We start from the raw sequence: 22,190 nt of genomic DNA on the forward strand, positions 1-22,190 counted from the left end.
TGGTGGGCGGCACTCGTGTTTTTTATTTTTTTTTCGGCTGCCTGAGGACAAAAGGCTTTGGTTGTCCCCCACTGCAAAGGGATTACGTCGACGGGACCACGCCAACTGTTGAAGAGAGAGAGAGAGAGAGAGAGAGAGAGAGAGAGAGAGAGAGAGAGAGAGAGAGAGGTGGGGGAGGGAGTTAGACTGGTCCTGCTTACAATCAATTTACGCCGCGCCTCCACCACAGCGTCTTTAATACATCCAGGGCGGCGGGCGGCAGTGACAGCCTTCCTTTGCCAGTCCGCCGCCATGTTACCCTCCAGGCTGGGTCACGGGAAGGCCTATTCCGTCACTGCTTTTGTCACATCCTGTCGCTCTTTGGCTTGTTAACGTCTCCTTGTTCTTTCTCAACTATTTTTAACTGACTTTAGTGGAAGTTACTTGGGTTTGCAAGATTTTTAGGTTTAGAGACAGTTTTATCAGTGATTCTACACTAACGATGTGGAAAAACAGCCTTTCAGAACCCGTTTAATCATCCTCTTGACTTCGTCCTGGTTTAACACATCACGTTTTTTGCTGTTTATGCTTATGCACTTCGTTAGTTCGTGTGCACCCATATGTTCGTGTCCCTGTGACCAAGAAGGCACCTTTACTGCCTAGAAAAAGAACACAGGACGGTTTGACAGCTCTCATATGGCGTCGCTATATCTTATAATTCCTATTCATAATATTTTTTTCTCTCATAAAGACTATCTTCAAAGACCACATAAATTATTGCCTACATTCTCATATATATTTTTTTCCAACGATAATAGAGAAAAAAAATTTAGCTTAAGAATAGAACCATGGAGATGTTCTTGTAAAGCACAATTACTTCCGCTATTCAATGAACATAGGTTGTAATAAGGCGCTGGAATGTTTGAGAGTACTGACCTGTGTCAAGCCATAAGCACTACGGCAGAGCGGGGTCGGCGGCTCTTTGATGCCTGTGTAGGAATGATGTAAAGCGTACTGCGTCATTTGTAATAGGACACAAAAGGAAACATCAAACCTGTGTGGTTATAAGCGTTTGAACATACACACACACACACACACACACACACACACACACACACAGAGAGAGAGAGAGAGAGAGAGAGAGAGAGAGAGAGAGAGAGAGAGAGAGAGAGAGAGAGAGAGAGAGAGAGAGAGAGTCCTTCACATCTCATCAATTCGCAATGATTCTCTTCTTAATCCAAATCACGTTTTGACTTTTTACATTCAGTTTTTCTCCAGTATTTTTGAGTCAAAGTAAACCAACGTCAGAGTTGATTTTACCTTGACAATTATTTTTTGCCACAGCCTGGAAAAAGAGTGAACAGTATTTTTTCATTTATCATAAAAGAATGAGTAAATGCAATCCTGTGGCGTGCAATTTGTGTATTTTTTTCTCCGGGTATGAATTTTTACGTTGAGGGTTTTCCCCTGTGTATGGAGGAAGCCGTGATGAAATTATGTTCCTTTTGCTTCATAGTCGCTGCCAGACACTAACATTATGTACTCACTGCCATTGTCTTCTGCCTTTTCCTTCAATATTAGTTCCTCTGATATACTAAGATTCTGTCAGTTGGCTCCTTCAGTACTGGGACGCTTTTCACCATAAATTTAGGTATGATTCGACGATTTTATTTACAAGAGGAAGGGTCTATGGAGGTTGGAAGATTAATGGACAGAATCTTCACTATTTTAATCCCCATATAAGTTTCTGAAGCTGTATAAAATCTCCAAATAATAAACAGAATGAATATGAAAGCGCGTCATGGTATAGGATTCATTAAGTCAGTGGTTAACCTTTACACTCTTGTAGTAATTCTAATGATATACTGAGAATCTATCACTTGTTGAGTCGGAAGTAAACGTTTTTGCATACATTTTCATTATGATGTGCCTGTTTCTCTAATATCAATTCCTCTGATACGCGAAAATATATACTACTGCTTTTTTTTTTTAATCACAAGCTAAAATTTTGCACTCATTTCCATTGTGTTTCATCTTTTCCTTCAATATTAATTCATATGTTACGGTAAGACTTTCCCGCTTGTCAGGCTTTGTATGTCTGCAACTCAGAGAAATCAACGCAAGACAAGTGAAAGCAATTACAGAATAAAACTCAACTTCTGCCTAAGACTGTAACAGCGTACCAGAGAGAGAGTGTGTGTGTGTGTGTGTGTGTGTGTGTGTGTGTGTGTGTGTGTGTGTGTGTGTGTGTGTGTACTAACTCTTTCACTACAATTTGGCACTTCTTTCAATAGCTACTAACCACTGTAAGGCATCTTTCCTTTCCTATTTCTATTTATCTACAACCACTTCTAAACGTTACACCGACTAGAAATAGCAATAATCTAATCTTTCTTAATTCCCTTCGTCCTCATCGATATTTATAAAGATTTCATGCATTGCTTATAGTGCTATTAATTCTTGTATATCGAATTGAAAGAGTTAAGAGTATTCTATTCTCACCTGGCTCACCGACACCCACCTCCAGTTTAGTTGCAGAAAGGTGGTGCATCAGACATCCCTGGCTCTAATGGCACTGCCTCCCTTATGGGGAATTCGAGGAGGGGACACTGTTAAATGACTGTCTTTTATTTCTTTCGCTGTGACGTTGCAGTGAAGATCTTTTGGTATTTTTGTTTTCTTTTCTATCGGGTGTATGCATCTTTCTTTGATTCTATTTACGTGTTGAGTAATTAATTTAAAGTTGGTAGTTGCTTCAGACTGAGGGATAAATAGATATATGGACAGATAGATAGGTAGATTGATAAATAGATAAACAGATAGATGGTGAGATACATAAAGAGGCAGAAAGAACAAAAGAGAAAGAGAAAGAAAGAAAGAAAGAAAGGAAGAACGAGGAAAAGATAGCAGATAGATAAATAGATAGATAGATAGATAGATATATATATATAGATGCATGGACAATCACTTGTAGCAGACTGACAGACTGATCGCTAAACAGATAAACATACATTTACATATTTACTTATACATTCTAACTTCCTCCCTTCCCGCAGTGAGCAGCAAAAGACGTGGGCGCGGCGCGGGCTGTGGGCGGGGTATGCCACTTGGATGGTGCTGGTGATCCTGTCCCGGACGTATGTGGCCGCCCACTTTCCCCACCAGTGCATCGCCGGAGTGGCTATCGGTCAGTGGTTCCATTTCACCCTTTTCTTCTTTATTCAAAAACACTTTGCTCTCTCACCACGAGTATTCTCAAAGGCCACAGTGATGACTACCCTGGTTCTTATTTCTTTTGTTAACAATGTGGAAATTCTGTTCATCTGTCACTGGAACCTTAATCTCTTCAATACCAGGAGGATGCATTTAATTTTGGGGTGTAATTAGACCATTTTATTGACATTAGGTAGGGTCTATGGAGGTCAGAAGATTAATGGCCAGTCTTCACTATATTATCCTCCCCCCCTCTGAAACTATAAAATCACCAGATAGTAAGTAGAATGAATATGGAAATGCGTCATGGTATTGAATGGATTAAGAACACCCTTATAATCTCTGTTCTTACACCAAGACTATTTTGAAGGACCATACAGATAACAAACCTGATTCCTAAGAGAGTTTCTCGTGTTAATAATATGGCAATTTTGTTAATCCGCCACTGGAACCATAACATCCTTAAAAATCTCTCCTCACACCACGACCATTTACAGAACACATAGAGATGGTTACCTGTGTTCTCATGTCCGTTTCTTAAATTAATGTAGAAATCTTAGTTTACCAGTAGAACAAAGAAAATGTCCTTAACACTCTCTTGTTTGCATACTACGACGATTTTCAAAGGTTGGAAGGATGATTAGCCGAGTTCTCAAGAGTGTTTTTCCTGTTGATATAAATCTTGTTAATCTGTCACTAGAAGCACAAACACACTGTCAAAAATATGTATAACTTCAACTAGTCCTTTGAATTTGAAAGCAGCGGAAGTGCGGCACAGAAGTGTTTCACAGTATGGCTCTTTGCCTCAGTACATTTCCCCCAGCTAATCTAAAATAAGCACACTCTTATTGAATACCACAAATTTTTAGTGTCCACTGTGAACACGGCATTAATGATTCATGTATTTCATATATTTAAAGCATTTGTGATGAGTGCTGATGATATTTGCTTTAACATTTACGTGGAAGAGCGACTAGCGTGTCAGTGTTGGTGTTGTGCTGCTCTCAGGAGAGGAATAACTAAATGCTGTCTCTGAAATGTTGCTGACGCCTCATTCTGCTCTTTTGTGACTCGGGGCGACGTGATGTACTGTGTGTGTGTGTGTGTGTGTGTGTGTGTGTGTGTGTGTGTGTGTGTGTGTGTGTGTGTGTGTGTGTGTGTGTGTGTATGTGTTTCACTGTTTGATCTGCTCAGTCTCTGACAAAACAGCCAGACGTTACCCTACGGAGCGGGCTCAGAGCTCATAGACCGATCTTCGGGTAGGACTGAGACCACATCAACACACAACACACCGGGAAAGCGAGGCCACATCCCCTCGAGTTACATCCCGTACCTATTTACTGCTAGGTGAACAGGGGCCACACATTAAGAGGCTTGCCCATTTACCTCGCCGCTGTGTGTGTGTGTGTGTGTGTGTGTGTTGTGTGTGTGTGTGTGTGTGTGTGTGTGTGTGTGTGTGTGTAATTCACCTCAGTCGTCTGCTGGTCACCCAGTCAGTCTTCCCCATTACGGAGCGAGCTCAGAGCTCATAGACCGGTCTTCGGATAGGACTGAGACCACATCAACACACAACACACACCGGGAAAGCGAGTCCACAACCCATCGAGTCCCGTACCTATTTACTGCTAGGTGAACAGGGGCCACACATTAAGAGGCTTACCCATTTGCCTCGCCGCTTACCGGGACTCGAACCCGGCCCTCTCGACTGTGAGTCGAGCGTGCTAACTACTACACTACGCGGTGTGTGTGTGTGTGTGTGTGTGTGTGTGTGTGTGTGTGTGTGTGTGTGTGTGTTCACTGTTTGATCTGCTGCAGTCTCTGACGAGACAGCCAGACGTTACCCTACGGAACGAGCTCAGAGCTCATTATTTTCGATCTTCGGATAGGCCTGAGACCAGGCACACACCACACACCGGGACAACAAAGTCACAACTCCTCGATTTACATTTGCCTCGCCGCTGTGTGTGTGTGTGTGTGTGTGTTGTGTGTGTGTGTGTGTGTGTGTGTGTCTGTGACTGTAATTCACCTCAGTCGTCTGCTGGTCACCCAGTCAATCTTCCCCATTACGGAGCGAGCTCAGAGCTCATAGACCGATCTTCGGGTAGGACTGAGACCACATCAACACACAACACACACCGGGAAAGCGAGGCCACAACCCATCGAGTCCCGTACGTATTTACTGCTAGGTGAACAGGGGCCACACATTAAGAGGCTTACCCATTTGCCTCGCCGCTTACCGGGACTCGAACCCGGCCCTCTCGACTGTGAGTCGAGCGTGCTAACCACTACACTACGCGGTGTGCGTGTGTGTGTGTGTGTGTTTCACTGGTTGATCTGCTGCAGTCTCTGACGAGACAGCCAGACGTTACCCTACGGAACGAGCTCAGAGCTCATTATTTCCGATCTTCGGATAGGCCTGAGACCAGGCACACACCACACAACGGGACAACAAGGTCACAACTCCTCGATTTACATCCCGTACCTACTCACTGCTAGGTGAACAGGGGCTACACGTGAAAGGAGACACACCCAAATATCTCCACCCGGCCGGGGAATCGAACCCCGGTCCTCTGGTTTGTGAAGCCAGCGCTCTAATCACTGAGCTACCGGGTGTGTGTGTGTGTGTGTGTGTGTGTGTGTGTGTGTGTGTGTGTGTGTGTGTGTGTGTTTGAGTTAACTAACTAGAGCAATATTCCACGGAACATGTCAGCGGCTTAAAACATTCACATTTACCCACACACACCCACCCACACACACACACACACACACACACACACACACACACACACACACACACACACACACACACGGTCTTACCACTGTATATGTAATTATAACTACCAGAATATAATTTTCCAACGAGATAATAACACAAGAAAATAAGGGAAACCGCAAGAATCCCTCAGTTGAACACGTGGCCAATCCCTGAATAGTACAAACTTTTTACCACCTACACAAGAATCCCAGAAAATAAGGAAAATGTTGATGTGATTGCACGCCGGAGGGAAACTGACTGATGGTTATTTAATTGCTACCTTGACCCGTACGCTGCGCCGACCCTGGCCCTGATTAATTACCTCAGGTCATGAGAGGCCGCCTCGCGCAAGTGGCAGTGACCTTCTGGCTTAACATCACAGCGTTGCATTTTACCATCATAATAATTAACGTTTACGTTCTCACCTTTGTAACCTCCGCCGCCGCGGCCTCCTCCCCCTCTTTCTCCTCCTACGCTTATTGTTATTGGTTGTAATGAGAGTAATGTTGAAGGTGATATGGTGGTGGTGGTGGTGGTGGTAATGATTATAATGGTAATGTTGATAATGATAATAATAATGATAATAGTAATGATGATAATAATAATATGATAATAATAATGATAATAATAATAAGAATAAGAATAAGAATAAGAATAATAATAATAATAAAAATAATAATAATAATGATAATGATAATAATGATAACTATAAAAATAATAATAATAATAATAATAACAATAATAATACTAATGGTAATGATAATAATAATAATAATAATAATAATAATAATAATAATAATAATAATAATAATAATGATAGTAATAATAATGATAATAATAAAAATAATGATAACAGTAATAATAACAATAATAATGACAGCAATAATAATGATGATAATAATAATTATTATTATTATTATTATTATTATTATTATTATTATTATAATGGTAATAATAATACTAATAATAGTAATAATAGTAATAATATCAGTAATAATGATAAGAATGATAATAATAATAATAATAAGAAGAAGAACAACAACAACAACAAGAATAATAATAAGAAGAATAAGAATAATAATAAGTAGTATGAGTGAGGAGAAAAGTAAAACTACATTATAGCAACAACTCCTCCTCCTCCTCTTCCTCATCCTCCTCCTCCTCCTCTTCCTCCTCCTCTTCCTCCTCCTCCTCCTCCTCCTCCTCCTCCTCCTCCTCCTCCTCCTCCTCCTCCTCCTCCTCCTCCTCCTCCTCCTCCTCCTCCTCCTCCTCCTCCTCCTCCTCCTCCTCCTCTTCCTCCTCCTCCTCCTCCTCTTCCTATACTTCTACTACTATTTATTATACTCTCACCACCACCACTATATACACTACAAACACCACCACCACTACCACCACTACACCAACAGAATGCCGCCACACCACCACCAACGCCACTATGACAATGTTGCAGTACTACCACCACCACTCATACACACATGGTCCGTCCCTCCCCGAACAGCACAGCAGGCTGGTGAGTGGCACTGAGGGGGAAAGAACGCGTCAAAATAACAGAAAAAAGTTATTGGAGTAACTGATCCTGTTTCACGCAGCCTTTCGCAACACTGATCCGTTTTGACACATTTTTTTTAAACCTCTTCTATTTTTTTTTCTAAGTGTTTTTTTTTATTGTATTTTATTATGTAACTATTAAATCTGCTGTGTTTGTTTCATTGTTCGTTTGATATGATTTTTTGTTTTGTTCTATATTCGTTCATTTTGTTTGTTTTTTTAATCTTGTTGGTTAGTTAGTTGGTTAGTTTGTTAGTTAGTTCATGGGTGGTGGTGGTGGTGGTGGTGGTGGTGAATGGTGATAAGTGATGAAACCAACTATCATTAAAGTGACTGTAATGATGATGATGATGATGATGATGATGAAGACCACCTTCTTCTCTTCCTCCTGTTACTACTACTACTACTACTACTACTACTACTACTACTACTACTACTACTACTACTACTACTACTTCTACTCCTACAGGTATCGGCATGGCCCTGCTGGTGGCTCGCATGCCGGTGTTGGAGGTGATGAGTAGGAAGCAGTATCTCGCCCTCTCCGCCACCATCATCACCACTGTGCTTGGCGTGTACTTCGGGCTTCAGTAAGGTTCATCTCTCTCTCTCTCTCTCTCTCTCTCTCTCTCTCTCTCTCTCTCTCTCTCTCTCTTCCTTTCATTTTCTTCAATTTCCTTTCCGTACTTCGTCCTCGTCTCGTCCTTACTTCCTTATCTTATCTGGTCCCTTCCTTCGTCTTTCTATTCTTCCCTTCCTGACATTTTTTTGCCTTAATGACGTTTTATCTGCGAGAATTTTCCTTTTAATTTTTTCTCCCTCTGAGCATTTTTTCCTTTCACTCTCGCTGGACTTCTTTCCTTCAGCTATTTCCTCTGCATTATTTTCCTTTGGACATTTTTCCTCCTTGCGTACATCTTTCTTTCCTTCAGTTTTCTTCTTTGATATTCTCCTTGAACATTTTGCTCAACTATTTTTTGAAGTGAACATTTCCTATTTTCTTATTTGCAAATGTTGATATGACCTATGTCGAATATCTTAACCTAATCTAGACTAGCAAACTTAACTTTTCCTTTACCCCAACCTAATCTAGACTAGCAAATCTGACCATATATAACCTAAGCTAATCTCACTAAACCTAATTCAAACTTAGATATTCATGTAACCTAACTTCACCTCATTTAATAAAACGAAATCCAAACCATAATCCAACTTAATCTAAACTGGCAAACCTAATCAATCCTCTATCTAACCTAACCAAACTCAGTCTAACCTAACAATTGAATGAACAAATACAGCCATTCATAACATCACCTAATCCAACCTAATCTAAAACTAACAAACCTAATCATTTCTCTATCCTAATGTACTCAAAGCCAATCTAACCAAACTCAATCTAACCTAACCTAATTTAACAAACCTTACCATTTCCTCATCTAACCTAACCTAACCTTATTTAAACTAATGAACTTAAATATATATGTAACCTAACCTAACCTAACTTTACCTAACAACCCAGGGCTTCTATCAGTGTTTCGTTATCAAATGAATGACAATAAAATAGCCCCAGTGGAAAGAGTCTTGATGGAAGCGTGTGTAGAAGAGAATCTGTCTGCTGGGGAAATGACGAAGAGGAAAGAAAAACGCGTCCACTGAAAGAATGTGAACGTGATTTCTTTCCATCTTCTCCTATTAGTATTGATTCCTTTCCTTATCTCTTTATCTTACGGGGCATCATTGATTATCTCCTCTGCTTTCAATTTTTTTTTTTTTTTTAGTTTCGTTTCCATAATTTGTTTTAGTACTGTTCCTATTCTTTCTTTCATCATTTACCATGAGTTTTTATCTATTTTTTCCCTATTGTACTTTACATTTTAGCAACTTTAATTTCCATCATCTATTTTTTTTTAGTATTCCATCGTGATCATTAACTTCTGTCTTTCTCTTTCCCTCTCCGTGCTTCATTAATTCATCGTCTCCCGTTTCTGCTTCCATTATTATCTTATTTCAATTCAATGTCTTTTCTTCCAGTCACCTACGAGTATTTTCAAGGTTTTATTTTTTCCTTTCTTTTTTTAACCGTGCTTATCTTCCTATCTTTCCATCTCCTGTTGTTGTCCTCTTCTTCTCTTTATTTATGTCCTTGTCTCACTTTTCCATCGCCTCAATGTAACAGCCACTCCTCCTTCCTCTTTCAACCATTATCATCATCTTCTATCTCCTATTTTACATTTCTTTCTTTCTCTCTCTCTCTCTCTCTCTCTCTCTCTCTCTCTCTCTCTCTCTCTCTCTCTCTTCCTATACCTCATTTATCCATCTCCTCTTATTACAGCCACCATGCCCTCGTCTTTTTCTGTCCAATTTCCTCTTCTTTCCATCTCCCTCAGTCGTCATTCCCTGTTCTCTCTCTTCATTCCCCTCGTCTCCTCTTTCCACCTCCTATTTCAGTCTCCTCTCCCCCCTCTACTGCCGTCCTGACGTTCAAGGTTGCCGGTATATATAACTCCCTACCCTTCGCCCTTCGCTGTGTTCTGTCGCTAGGGAGCAAACACCCACCAGTTGCCATGCTGTCCCTGTAAGCTGTGTATGTGTGTGTGTGTGTGTGTGTGTGTGTGTGTGTGTGTGTGTGTGTGTGTGTGTGTGTGTGTGTGTGTGTGTGTGTGTGTGTGTGTGTGTCCCAGTATCTTTATCTTGCAACTCTAGGTCCATTGTAGTGTTTAACAAAGGGGAGTTCCATTATTGCCCCGTGCACTGTATTACTGAAGCCACGCTGCTTAAGTCTGCCTTGATTACACTCTCACTTTCTCTCACAGTCGTGTCTGCATCCAGAGGCGATGTTTTTTCCTGGCAGTTACCGTGCGACTCATATACCTGAAGATAATTGTGTCTCTTTTCGTCTCTCTTCGCCTCTCTCTCTCTCTCTCTCTCTCTCTCTCTCTCTCTCTCTCTCTCTCTCGTTCACCCATCTGTACCTTTCTTCTGCAGGCTGGGTGGATGGGACGCCCTGTGGAGCATGGAGAAGGCTATCAAGTGGTGCGTGAAGCGGGAATACATTCACCTGGACACCATGCCCTTCTACTCCTTCTCTAGGTTCTCCGGCGTGTCCCTGGGGCTCGGCATGGGTCTGTCCTCACCCTGGTACAAGAAGGCCAACCGCTCCAGGTGAGTTGTAGGGATCTTTCGCTTCTTGTGGTAACTGAGAGTGCGTTGGTGGGTGCGTGGATTTTATGTCTGTGTTGATTGGAAACGTTATCTCTTCTTCATATTTTTGGTTTGGTTTGTTTTGTTTGAAAGGGTTGCGTGTGTTAGGTGTGGTATGTGTGTTTGTTTGTGTATGTTGGCATGCTAAGTTAAGGTAAGGGTTTCACGAAATAAAGTTTCTCTCTCTCTCTCTCTCTCTCTCTCTCTCTCTCTCTCTCTCTCTCACGTTTCTGTTTTTGCCTCACTGTTGTCTATTCCTTCCTTTCTTGCGTTATTTTTTCTTCTTTCGGTTACTTACTATTAATATTTTGGCCAACAGTCTTTCTATTCCTTCCACAATTGCATGCTTTTTCTCTACAATCTGTTATTTCAAGTTTCTATAACTGCTTTTCCCTTAACAATTTTTCTATCCCTTCCTTTCTTGCAATATTGTCTGTAACTCCTTTTAATATTTCCGTCAAACATTCTTGTATGGTCTTCTTTACAATCTGTTATTCCACGTATCTACTTCCACTTTTGCCTCACCAAACCTTGCCACTCTCCCTCAGGTTCAACTGGAAGATGACGGTTTCACTAGCGGTGCTGAGTCTGGGCATGAGTCAGGTGGGCGTGATGGTGCACCAGTCCCTGCCTCGCTCCATGGTGGGACTCTACCCGGCAGAGTTCCTTCTCAACGCCACCGTCACCTTCGTGCTGGTCGCCGCCCTCCCGCACCTGGTCAGGGTGGCGTCTAATGTTCCTGCAGGAGACAAATTCAAGAAGAACTAATGAGCCAGTTCATCGTCAGGAATTATTATCATTATTATTATTATTTTTTTTTTATTATTGTTATTATTATTATTATTATTATTATCATTATTATTATTATTATCATTATTATTGTTATTATTGTTATTATTGTTTTTTTGTTCCAGTCTCTTTTACCAGTATGGATATCTTTGGATTTTGTGTTCAGTGAGCATTCTGTTTCCTTTTCACTTTCTTATATTATTTTGAGTGTATATGTATTTCTTGCCCGTCCCATCATGGCTTTTATATCCCTCTCTCCTCACCGGCGTTGTCATGGCGGCCCGCACCACGGCTGTCATCAATACCAACACTGCCAAGGCGTTAGCGTTCACTTTGATCTGTTTGAGTGTATCGGTATGTTTTCCTTGTCTTCTCTAGTTTATTTTTATTATTTCTTATCGTTGCGGAATGACCTTTATTAGTATGTCTACCATGCACCCAAAACACCACCACCACCACCACTACCACCACACCCTCGCATACTGCCAGTCCCACTTACACATCACCAGCACTACTATCACCACCGCCATCACAGCCCCACCCACGCAACCACCATCACTACCACTACTACCACCACCATCACCACCATACGACCTTTCCAATCCCATTAATTTTCTCTCCCATCTAAGACTTCCAGGACTCCCGTCCCCGTCTGGCATACCTCCCCGCCCCCATCACTCGACCCTCTTCCCTCACTCGCCCCTTCCCTCCGTCATTCCGGGCACTTAAAAGACGACGAAGACGAATTTTGACCTCTTCCATTAAGCGGTATTTGAAATTTTTATAGGATTCTGGCTGACAGCTGAGGGTTCCTATTACTCGCCCACCTGCTCCCTGCTTCCCTTTACCCGGCTCTTATCACTCGCCTTACTCGCCGCCCACTCATCACTCGCCACTCACCATCCAGGCCTCCGTTTTCCTCACTCCCTCCCTCCCTCCCCCTCCCTCCGCCTGCATTGAATCTTCCTCTTATATAATATGGAGATTCAGTAGACCAATTAAGGAGCCTTGAAAAATCTCCAAAGATTGATATAAGTATGGAAGAGTTACTGCTTTGTCCGTCTGTGTGTGTGTTTCACTGTTTGATCTGCTGCAGTCTCTGACGAGACAGCCAGACGTTACCCTACGGAACGTGTGTGTGTGTGTGTGTGTGTGTGTGTGAGTACTCAGGTGAATAGCAGCTTTACGTAAAGATGGGGGAGGGGGAAGATGTGCTGTAAGTAAAGTACTGAACTCTGCCCACTCACAAATTAATGTGCTAAACGCGCAGACCAATATTGGGTTTGGCTAATCAGGAGATGGCGCAGCTACGGGCATATAATGCGAGAGAGAGAGAGAGAGAGAGAGAGAGAGAGAGAGAGAGAGAGAGAGAGAGAGAGAGAGAAACAGGCTGCCATTCGGGAAGGGAAAGGAAGCAAATCGGGGCTACCAGGTTTCCAAGTTTAAAAATATTTTCTAGAGCTGCAGGATCAAAGTTTTTCCTCGGAATATTTCAGCAAATTCTGTGATTCAGTGCAACTTTAAAAGTAATTTACTAACTTTCATTGGCAGTAGTAAAGGAATACTCTCGAAATTGCACAAGTTTGTCGTAAAAATGGGAGTCGCTTTAACTGTACTGTGAATTTAGCCAAGGACCGCCGCGCCGCGCTTCAGGCGGTAATTGTGTGAGTGAAATAGGACGAGGGCTCCTCAATAACACACGAAGGAACGAAGCTACTTAGGACCTGAAATGACGAATGGAGACACTGATGAGCTCTCTCTCTCTCTCTCTCTCTCTCTCTCTCTCTCTCTCTCTCTCTCTCTCATCACCTAAAGCGTGGACGTATATTGGCAGATGACATGCTGTTGCCATGGTAACGCTTAGGCATGCCTGCAAGGCGCATTACTACTAAAGAAGAAAACATTCTTTCATTCTGAAAACAGTATACACAGAATGAACAGGTAAGCTACGATACAACTACGTCTATCATATCTTTATAATGGTTTGGATCGCTCAGAAGCGGCGGGAAGTTTCGTAAAGACATTAGTGGAAATGTGTTCGGCGTGTTGAGTGCCACTTGCTAAATCTAACGGAACGCACTTCATTACTCCATCGTGCTTCCAATCCTCGTCCCAACCTTGCCATGAGTGAGTGCAGCGCGAGTCTCCACTACTCAGAAACGCCAGGTCCTGAGGATAGTAATGATAGCCGTAGCCACACACTGACGCATTGAACACGTCACCTATTTCTCTTTCTTGTCTAATACTTTTTCACTTCAGAAGAAGGAAATGTAAAAATATAGGTATAGCAAGATAGTCACGTTACCTGTTTCTGCTTCTTGCTTACTAGTTCCACATCAAAGGATAGAAATGTAGTAAGGGAAATACATAGTAGGTGGATTAATGGGTAGATCGATAGTTAGCCATATAAAACAGGTATATAGATAGAAAGATTGATTGATTAATAGATAAATACACACATACATGCCTACGCACATACATACATAGTTAGATGTATGTATGTATAGATAGATATATGGATGAATAAATGGATGGGAAGAAAAACAGATAAGCAGATAAACAGAAAAAAAGACAGACAGATAGGCAAATAGAAAGAAAGATACAGACAGAGAAGATACTAGATACATAAAGGTATAAATCCATATGCCAGCTTCACCATAACTCCTCGCCTCACACACTAGACGAGACAGAATGCAAGTTTATACCTACCTGTGTGTCTCTCTCTCTCTCTCTCTCTCTCTCTCTCTCTGTGTGTGTGTGTGTGTGTGTGTGTAGGAGGGGGCGGGGATGGTTTTTTGTGGGCGAGGAGGTGGATGAAGGAAGACTCAGATGAGGCTGTAGAAGAATGCAGCGAAGAGACTGGAATAAATGAATACGTAAAGAACATGAAAGGGTGTGTGTGTGTGTGTGTGTGTGTGTGTGTCTTTCATGCACGTGCCTTTTACCTGATACACGAAAAAGGAGCCCAAGAAAGTAAAGCCTCCTTGGTGAGTGGTAAGGCAAAAATCTCCCAAGATCCTCCTTCCCTCCTCTTCCTCCTCCTCCTCCTCCTCCTCCTCCTCCTCCTCCTCCTCCTCCTCCTCCTCCTCCTCCTCCTCCTCCTATTTCTCCTCCTTCCCATTCCCTGTCCCTCAGACTTCCAGTCTTCTGCAGCACTGGAAATAAAATTATGCAAGATATGTACTCTGGCCATGTGTGTGTGTGTGTGTGTGTGTGTGTGTGTGTGTGTGTGTGGGTGGGTGTGTGTGTGGAAATAGAGAGAGAGAGAGAGAGAGAGAGAGAGAGAGAGAGAGAGAGAGAGAGAGAGAGAGAGAGAGAGAGAGAGAGAGAGAGAGAGAGAGAGAATCATAGCAGCAATACACTCATACATCTTGGTTCACTGTCAAGCACACAACAAGCAAGCATTCTGGTGCACACAAAGCACGAGCAAAGTGGAGTGCGTGCAGGGATGGACACACGAGCCACTCAAACTAACGTTGTGCGCACACAAGTGAAAGATATACATTTCATTCATTAGTCCATCACGGTGTAGTCATAACGCACAACGTCCTCTACTATATTTTCTCTCTCTCTCTTCTGCCTGAGGATAGAAAAAGAAAAATTCCTTGTAAAATGTTTCCTTAATAAAGAGAGTAATTACCGCAGTTGAGGAGGCGCCCGAGGAAGCAACATTATAACCTGACACACGAGCAGGGATGTCGCGCTGTGTAACTCAATATAGCTGACAGGTGTCTTTCGTGCTGGGATATGCCGCCGTCTTTATTTACCAGCGCGTGGCGTGGTATACGGTAACTCATTATTTTATTTTAGGTGTTTTCTTTTGCCTCTTCTATATATACCACGAGGACGCTCCAATGGTGAATTGTTTACTATTTACTGTTTTCGAAGATAATTCTGAACTATTTTTGGCTCAAATCGTTTAATAATTAGATGATGCGATGGTCTGCACTGGAGCGTCACGGAAACAGAGAAACTGTTCTGAAGGTGGAATAAATTAACCGTGAGAGGCTTTCTCCGAGAACCGAACACCTGACAGGATATTCAGTGAAACGCGAGTCTAACACTTCACTCAAAGTACCACAAAAGCCTCGCTGGAATTAAAGCAGACTTCACAGTCCTGTCACAGGGCTACAATTATTTCATCTGATACGTACAGTACATTCTTGCGACGCTGCAAACCTTAATCAGCGATGCCGCGAGCTTCCCCCCGTATGACAGTTGTAGTGATATATGAGATTTCTTCCAAGGAATGAGGCAAGGCACTGTCATCCAGCCATTCGGGAGGTCGGTAGTCGCTATCCTCAGGTCGGTATTTCCATCACCAAAGGTTGCAGAAAACAGAGTGGACGAGAGTGGGAGCAGAGTAGGCAGGCTGGTGCGGCGTGGGATGCTAATCGGGTTTACATAGCAGTCCACGTTCAGACATTCAGACAAGTTACATAGTAGCCTACATACTCGCTCCACTCAGCGTCGTTCCAGCGGAGGCGTTCGCTCTCTAGAGGTAAAATAATATCAGTAATAGTTGTTCAGGCTTTTGGACACTGAATAACGCAGAGACGCAGTAAACGTGCAATTAGCTCCGCCATGCTTATGTAAACAGGCTTTTAATTAAGTGAAACAATAAAAGTGCAGGGTAGCCTTGTGTGTATGGTAGGAAGGCAGTGTGTTTCCACGAGCCTTACTTCGGAGCAGAACAGCCAATAATTATGTACTGGACCAGCATGGCAGCATGGGAGAATAACAGAAGCCATACGCAGGAAGATAGAAAACAAAAGTAAGTCTTTCCATATGATGCCTATTTAAGCCCAGATTTAATAACGCCTTGTTCTGATGTTAAAAATGCAGTAAACTATTACTTATTACTGTTACTAGAACCATAAAAACAACCTTAAAAATCGGTATAACGTTAATTGGGGCCTTCTGAGAGTAGGTATGGTGCTGAAGTGTTTCAGAATACAGACCTTAGTGGCGGTGGAGGGAGCATGTCACTTCTAGCCTACGTAAAGGCAAGGATTATAACAGGCGCCACCCACCATCACATTCTCCTTTGTTTCCCCACCACTCGGCGGCGATTGGTCTGGTCTTCAGTCGTGCGGGATAATATTACCTGGTCATTAAGATCACGATCCCAGCTCACACCACCTCCGCTGTGACGTGATCCGGGACTTGTGTAGGTGTGTGTGTGTGTGTGTGTGTGTGTGTGTTTATGTAATTAACAGTCCTTACACACACACACACACACACACACACACACACACACACACACACACACACACACACACACACACACACACAAATACTTTTCTTTTTTCTCTTAGTGTGTATCTTTTTTTCCTTTTCGTATAAGTTATGAGGAATGTGATGTGAGAGCAAACATGAGAGCTAAACACTCGGTGGTAGATTCTATTTGTCTCTCCTCGGCTGACTACATACTAGAATGGCGCCGCACGGTACTAAATAGTTTTATTTTTAAATTTCTTGTATGCGTATAATGTGCGCAGTCAAGTCCTTACAAGAAACAATTAGCAAATGACAGATTATGTTTTTGTATGTGTCAGTGAAGAAAATGTACAGGTAACACACTATGTAGTGGTTGGTAATTGCTACTTTTTAAATATGTAAGGCCGCAGAAATGCGTCGCTTGTCAGGCATCACTCTTTCTGAGAGGTGTCTGGTATTTATGACCGATCATCCCTAGATATTGATCTGGATCTGAATCTGATCCGGATTTGTTAGGGATAATACGAATGCTTGCAGCCATTACTGATGAAAACAATAACAACACCGGCAAGTCGCTCCCCAGCTGTCACCAGCGGTAGACTGTTGATGCAGGAAAGTATCAATGAGGAACGCAACTTAACTTTCCTGAGGATACTGAGTCGTCGTGGACCAAGAGAACCACCCTTGAGTCCCAACCACCTGCCTACTCAGACTGCTCCTCCTTAAAGAAAAACTGGTTAGCAGCACGAGATTGGTTCCATGCCTGGCCATGAATCTTGTATAAATTTCATACAAAGCTTTCATCAGACACGGCATGATTACAGGAGGAGGCAGTAGACACCTGCCGAAACGATAATTACTCCCAGTGAAGTTTAATAGCACTGGTTCAGAGGTGTTGTGAACTTATCATTAAAGCCAGTTGTGACTTGTAACCTCACTGAACGTTTCTCTTCGTGTCTCACAACACAAGAGTACAGTCACAGCCTGCCCTCTAAAGATACCTTCACACAAAACTACTTGCATCTATCTATACATATACTCTTCATGCAAGGTTTAAAATTGACAAAAAATAAAAAATGATGATGACTCGTATACCACTCTCGGAGTCCCTTTCTGACTACATATCTATTCAACATCTTTAAGGACCGGCACCTCAATGGGCTCTTTTTTCATCAAAATTTCTGTTGCCCATGGACGGTTTTCCCTCTTACATAAAAAAAAGTGTATACTGGGTTGAAATAGAGACACGTGAACCATTTTCTTGTGTAATTTCACAAACAGGTTTACAGCAGTGGCTGTCCAGCCGGTAATATGGCTGCCACTAGCAGCTTATCGTATGCTATAACCCAATCAAGGATTCGGCGACACCGGATCATTCAGATCAGGGCAAATCTAGATCAATATATAAATAGAACACAGGCTGCGCGACCAGACCAGTGATTTGAAACAGATCACGGTCAAAAGAAGACGTCTTTTATGTATCCACAGGCTATAGTCTCCATTTGTCTTTAATATTACAAGTTATTTACGTCTTCATATTTGTGTTAGTGTGGCAGGTGTGCGGCATTCATGTCTTCCTGCAGCCTCGGTGTCTCGGCATGCTGGGATGCTTTGTGTGCTAATGCAGGAACGCGTGCAGAAACCCACCTTCCAGCAGGCTAGGTTCAGCATCTTCAGGGCTGTTTACTCACACACACACACACACACACACACACACACACACGCCCGGTAGCTCAGTGGTTAGAGCGCTGGCTTCACAAGCCAGAGGACCGGGGTTCGATTCCCCGGCTGGGTGGAGATATTTGGGTGTGTCTCCTTTCACGTGTAGCCCCTGTTCACTTAGCAGTGAGTAGGTACGGGATGTAAATCGAGGAGTTGTGACCTTGTTGTCCCGGTGTGTGGTGTGTGCCTGGTCTCAGGCCTATCCGAGGATCGGAAATAATAAGCTCTGAGTTCGTTCCGTAGGGTAACGTCTGGCTGTCTCGTCAGAGACTGCAGCAGATCAAACAGTGAAACACACACACACACACACACACACACACACACATTTTAGATTAGGATATCCTCCAGAGCACAACGTTTCCTGGTTTCAAGATGCAGTGAGGAATTTTTTTGTCACCGAGGAGAGTTGTTCCCCGGAGCACGTCTTGCCTCTAGCATAGTGTTGCCATTCTGTGTCGCTCAAAAATTTGTCTTTCATTATCATGGCTGTTATCAGTTTCTTTAGTTTGCTTTTTAGCGTCATGTGTGTGTGTGTGTGTGTGTGTGTGTGTGTGTGTGTGTGTGTGTGTGTGTGTGTGTGTGTGTGTGTTAATCATGTCGTGTAATTGAAGAAGTCATCATGAAAGAATGTTCTCCAGCGAGGGATTGATGTGGTGGAAACAATAACCGGGATGAGCGGGAATGGGGTGGTAGTGAACAAGGAGGCCCCGAGGTGTTGTCTAGGAGGAAGGGAATGCGATGTCGTGGCTTTTTGTTAATTTCACTCTGTCTACCTCAGGATGAAACCTTAGAGAGTCACAACGAGGAGAAAACGAGTGTAAGATTGTGCTGCACGAAAAGCTGTCCCACTCACCAAATGACAGAGCAGAATAATACTGTGGGCAGCGTACTCGGGAACTGGCATCTAAGTGGGCCTTTTTGTTTAATTGTTTTTTGACCCTAGCCAGATTTCCCGTCTTAAGTAAAAAAAAAAAAAAAAGAAGAAAAATCGTGGTCTGTTCTTACCTGGACCAAGCAGACTGTCTGAGCTGAGGCCCATTATTTCCATGGGTGTGTGGTTTTCATTTATCATCGCTGTGTTTCATAGTATTAATGCAACTTTACCGTTCATTCATATTTGAGTGAGAGCTTGGAGTGCGATGATGATCAAATTCACGTCTGTCATAAGATATCAAAGACTAATGGATAAATAGTCAGAATATTCAATCTATATCTCGTTTCCCGTTCTACTTCATTTGATACATTAACACAGATCACGCGAATAGTTTGGTCTTCCTACGCCATATTTTCTTAGCCATACTAGAGGAAACCATTTTTAAGCAGTCATCTCCTTTCCTTAATTTTTGGCAGCCATTTCGTGACCTTAATGTGGCAATGTGTCTCCAAATCGACCTGGAAAATTATTGAGAAAGTTTGATAATTGTCTGTGACCTTTGTTTCCTTTGTCTTGGTGATAAAACTCATTACTCTCTCTCTCTCTCTCTCTCTCTCTCGCTCCACCATCGTCCTCCACACAAACTTCACCCTTGATCTTAGTGTCATCCTCATATGAGCACTCAAGCACGACCCATTCACCTCACCTCACCCACTCTTAAAGCACACCTTGAAGACGCTTCCACAATTGATCTTACTCATCTGACCCTTACATCACTCACAGATCCCCTCACAGTATCACAGTTGAGACTCCTACACCTCCAGTCCATCAAAGCGCCTGGTCCCAGCTCCCCATAGCCCCGACACTGAATACATCAATAGTAATCAACACCCCAACCATCATATAACTCCACCCCACAGCCCTGTCACACCTTCCATTTCCTGGGGAAGGAAGAAGGACGAAGGGCGGGGAGAAAGATGTGGGAAGAGGAAAAAGGAAGTGGAGGAGATTGAAGAGTGAAATTAGGCGTGGGAGAGGATAAAGTTATGAATGAAAAGTATTTCAGGAAGAGGTAAGAGGACGTTATATTTAGTATTGGTAGAACTTATAGCAGTGGTACTAGTGATGGTGGTTGTGCAGCTTGGGAGCTTTCGATAATCTCAGAGTCAGCTGCTGGAGCATGGTGGTGACGCCTTGACGCCATAGCAGCAACAGCAGACCTGTTTGTATGTGTGACGAGAGGGTGAGGTAAGAAAACGTTTTCTTATCACCGTTTCCTGAGTGGCAGCTCCATCCCATACGTGCCTCTCGTGGCTCCAGAAGGGAAAGATCTTATGTAACGTTTGTGTGTGAATATAAAGCGTGTGTTAGACATTGGTATGGTATGTTCATATTAGGATTATAATGCCCATCAGGACACGAAGATATAGCGGCACACGTGAGCTGTCAGCCAAAACACTGAAGAAAACAAATTCCTTAGAGATTTGTAGTAGTTGCCAGACTTAAGGATGTGGTTATATGATGTCATTTAATGGAAGGAGTCAGAAGCAAGCCATAATTAAAATGTAGAAACTTTTTTCGGCGTTCAGTGGACTTGACTCACCTCATACAAGGTCTCAGACATTGTCAATATATGTATATTAAATAGAAAAAATAGAATTAAGTAGCAGCATCATGCAAGGGTATTTGTCTCACATGACCTACCAACTCCACGTGTTCCTTACGCCTTTAATGTGGAATACATTGGACTCATTGTTTCCCCAGCCTTGTTAATGCCGTACAACAATATTAGAAATTACATCAAACTATGCCTTTGTTTTCTCTGTTGGCAATCCAGCTTGATGAAAATCTCAATGTAGGATGGACGCACAAATTGCATTATTTGTTCTTTGTAACCCACACACACACACACACACACACACACACACACACACACACACACACACACACACACACACACACACACACACACACACACACACACACACACACACACACACACACCACCTCCTCATCATCATCATCGCTACCACCACCACCACCACCACCACCACTACCACGCCTGCCTCCAGTGAGCGAGTGGGCACAAGCACGACACAGACACATCAGGGTTTATCTGCAGCAGACAAACGATAGCAGCACAACACAAACAATCACACAAATACAGGTGTTCTATAAAAAAAAAAAAAAAAAATACCGACCACTCATATTATTGCAGTGAAAAAAGTGTATTACGATAATTTTGCTTTGAAATTGCACAAACTATCGATGTATGATTTCCCGTTTTTTATTTAACCATCCATCCAGCAATTGGTTTTGTAATATAACTCTTCACTGCTCCCCAATGACAACCTTTCCGGGGCTGTAAACAAATGATAGAGACTTGTGCACCTGACCCGCATCCTCACAGCTAGGACACACACACACACACACGCTTGCATCACACTGAAAGTAGGTTAAACTGGTTGCCACTTTCTGCCGGGTGACGCTTTGGGTGATGGAGTGGAGTGGAGGTTAATAGAAGGGCGAGAAGGGCATCGAATTTTCCACCACGTTCTTGTACTTGTATATGCTGGCGGTAACAAGACGAGAGGATTAACCAATTGGCCTTGCTTCCGCTGTGCTTTGTGTGTTTCCTCTTCATCTTTAGTCGCGTTTTTGGTTGACATGTAGGAAAAATAGGGACAATTTTTGGATTCTTTTGAGGGATGATTTGAAATAGAAGGAAAATGATTAACAGTGAAAATAAATGTAATATATGATTGTTCAGATCGTTCTTTGTACCATCTATTGAGGGATATATTTGTTTCTCTCTCTCTCTCTCTCTCTCTCTCTCTCTCTCTCTCTCTCTCTCTCTCTCTCTCTCTCTCTCTCTCTCTCTCTCTCTCT

The 22,190-nt window shown here is 42.7% G+C and overlaps 1 protein-coding gene across 5 annotated transcripts in view; it reads left to right on the plus strand.

The window, feature by feature from the left end:
* LOC123516530 (glucose-6-phosphatase catalytic subunit 1-like) overlaps positions 1-11,719 on the plus strand; it is a 43,751-nt gene extending 32,032 nt beyond the window's left edge. For all 5 annotated transcript variants that reach the window (XM_045275954.1, XM_045275959.1, XM_045275956.1 and 2 more), the window contains 4 exons: positions 3,036-3,166; positions 7,965-8,085; positions 10,481-10,657; positions 11,245-11,719. In XM_045275954.1, the coding sequence (XP_045131889.1) occupies positions 3,036-3,166; positions 7,965-8,085; positions 10,481-10,657; positions 11,245-11,464 (649 nt within the window). In that variant the 3' untranslated portion in view covers positions 11,465-11,719. The remainder of the gene's footprint in view (positions 1-3,035; positions 3,167-7,964; positions 8,086-10,480; positions 10,658-11,244) is intronic.
* The last annotated feature ends 10,471 nt before the right edge of the window (positions 11,720-22,190 follow it).

This window comes from Portunus trituberculatus, chromosome 41, assembly GCF_017591435.1.
Source record: "Portunus trituberculatus isolate SZX2019 chromosome 41, ASM1759143v1, whole genome shotgun sequence".
NCBI classification, from domain to species: Eukaryota; Metazoa; Arthropoda; class Malacostraca; order Decapoda; family Portunidae; genus Portunus; species Portunus trituberculatus.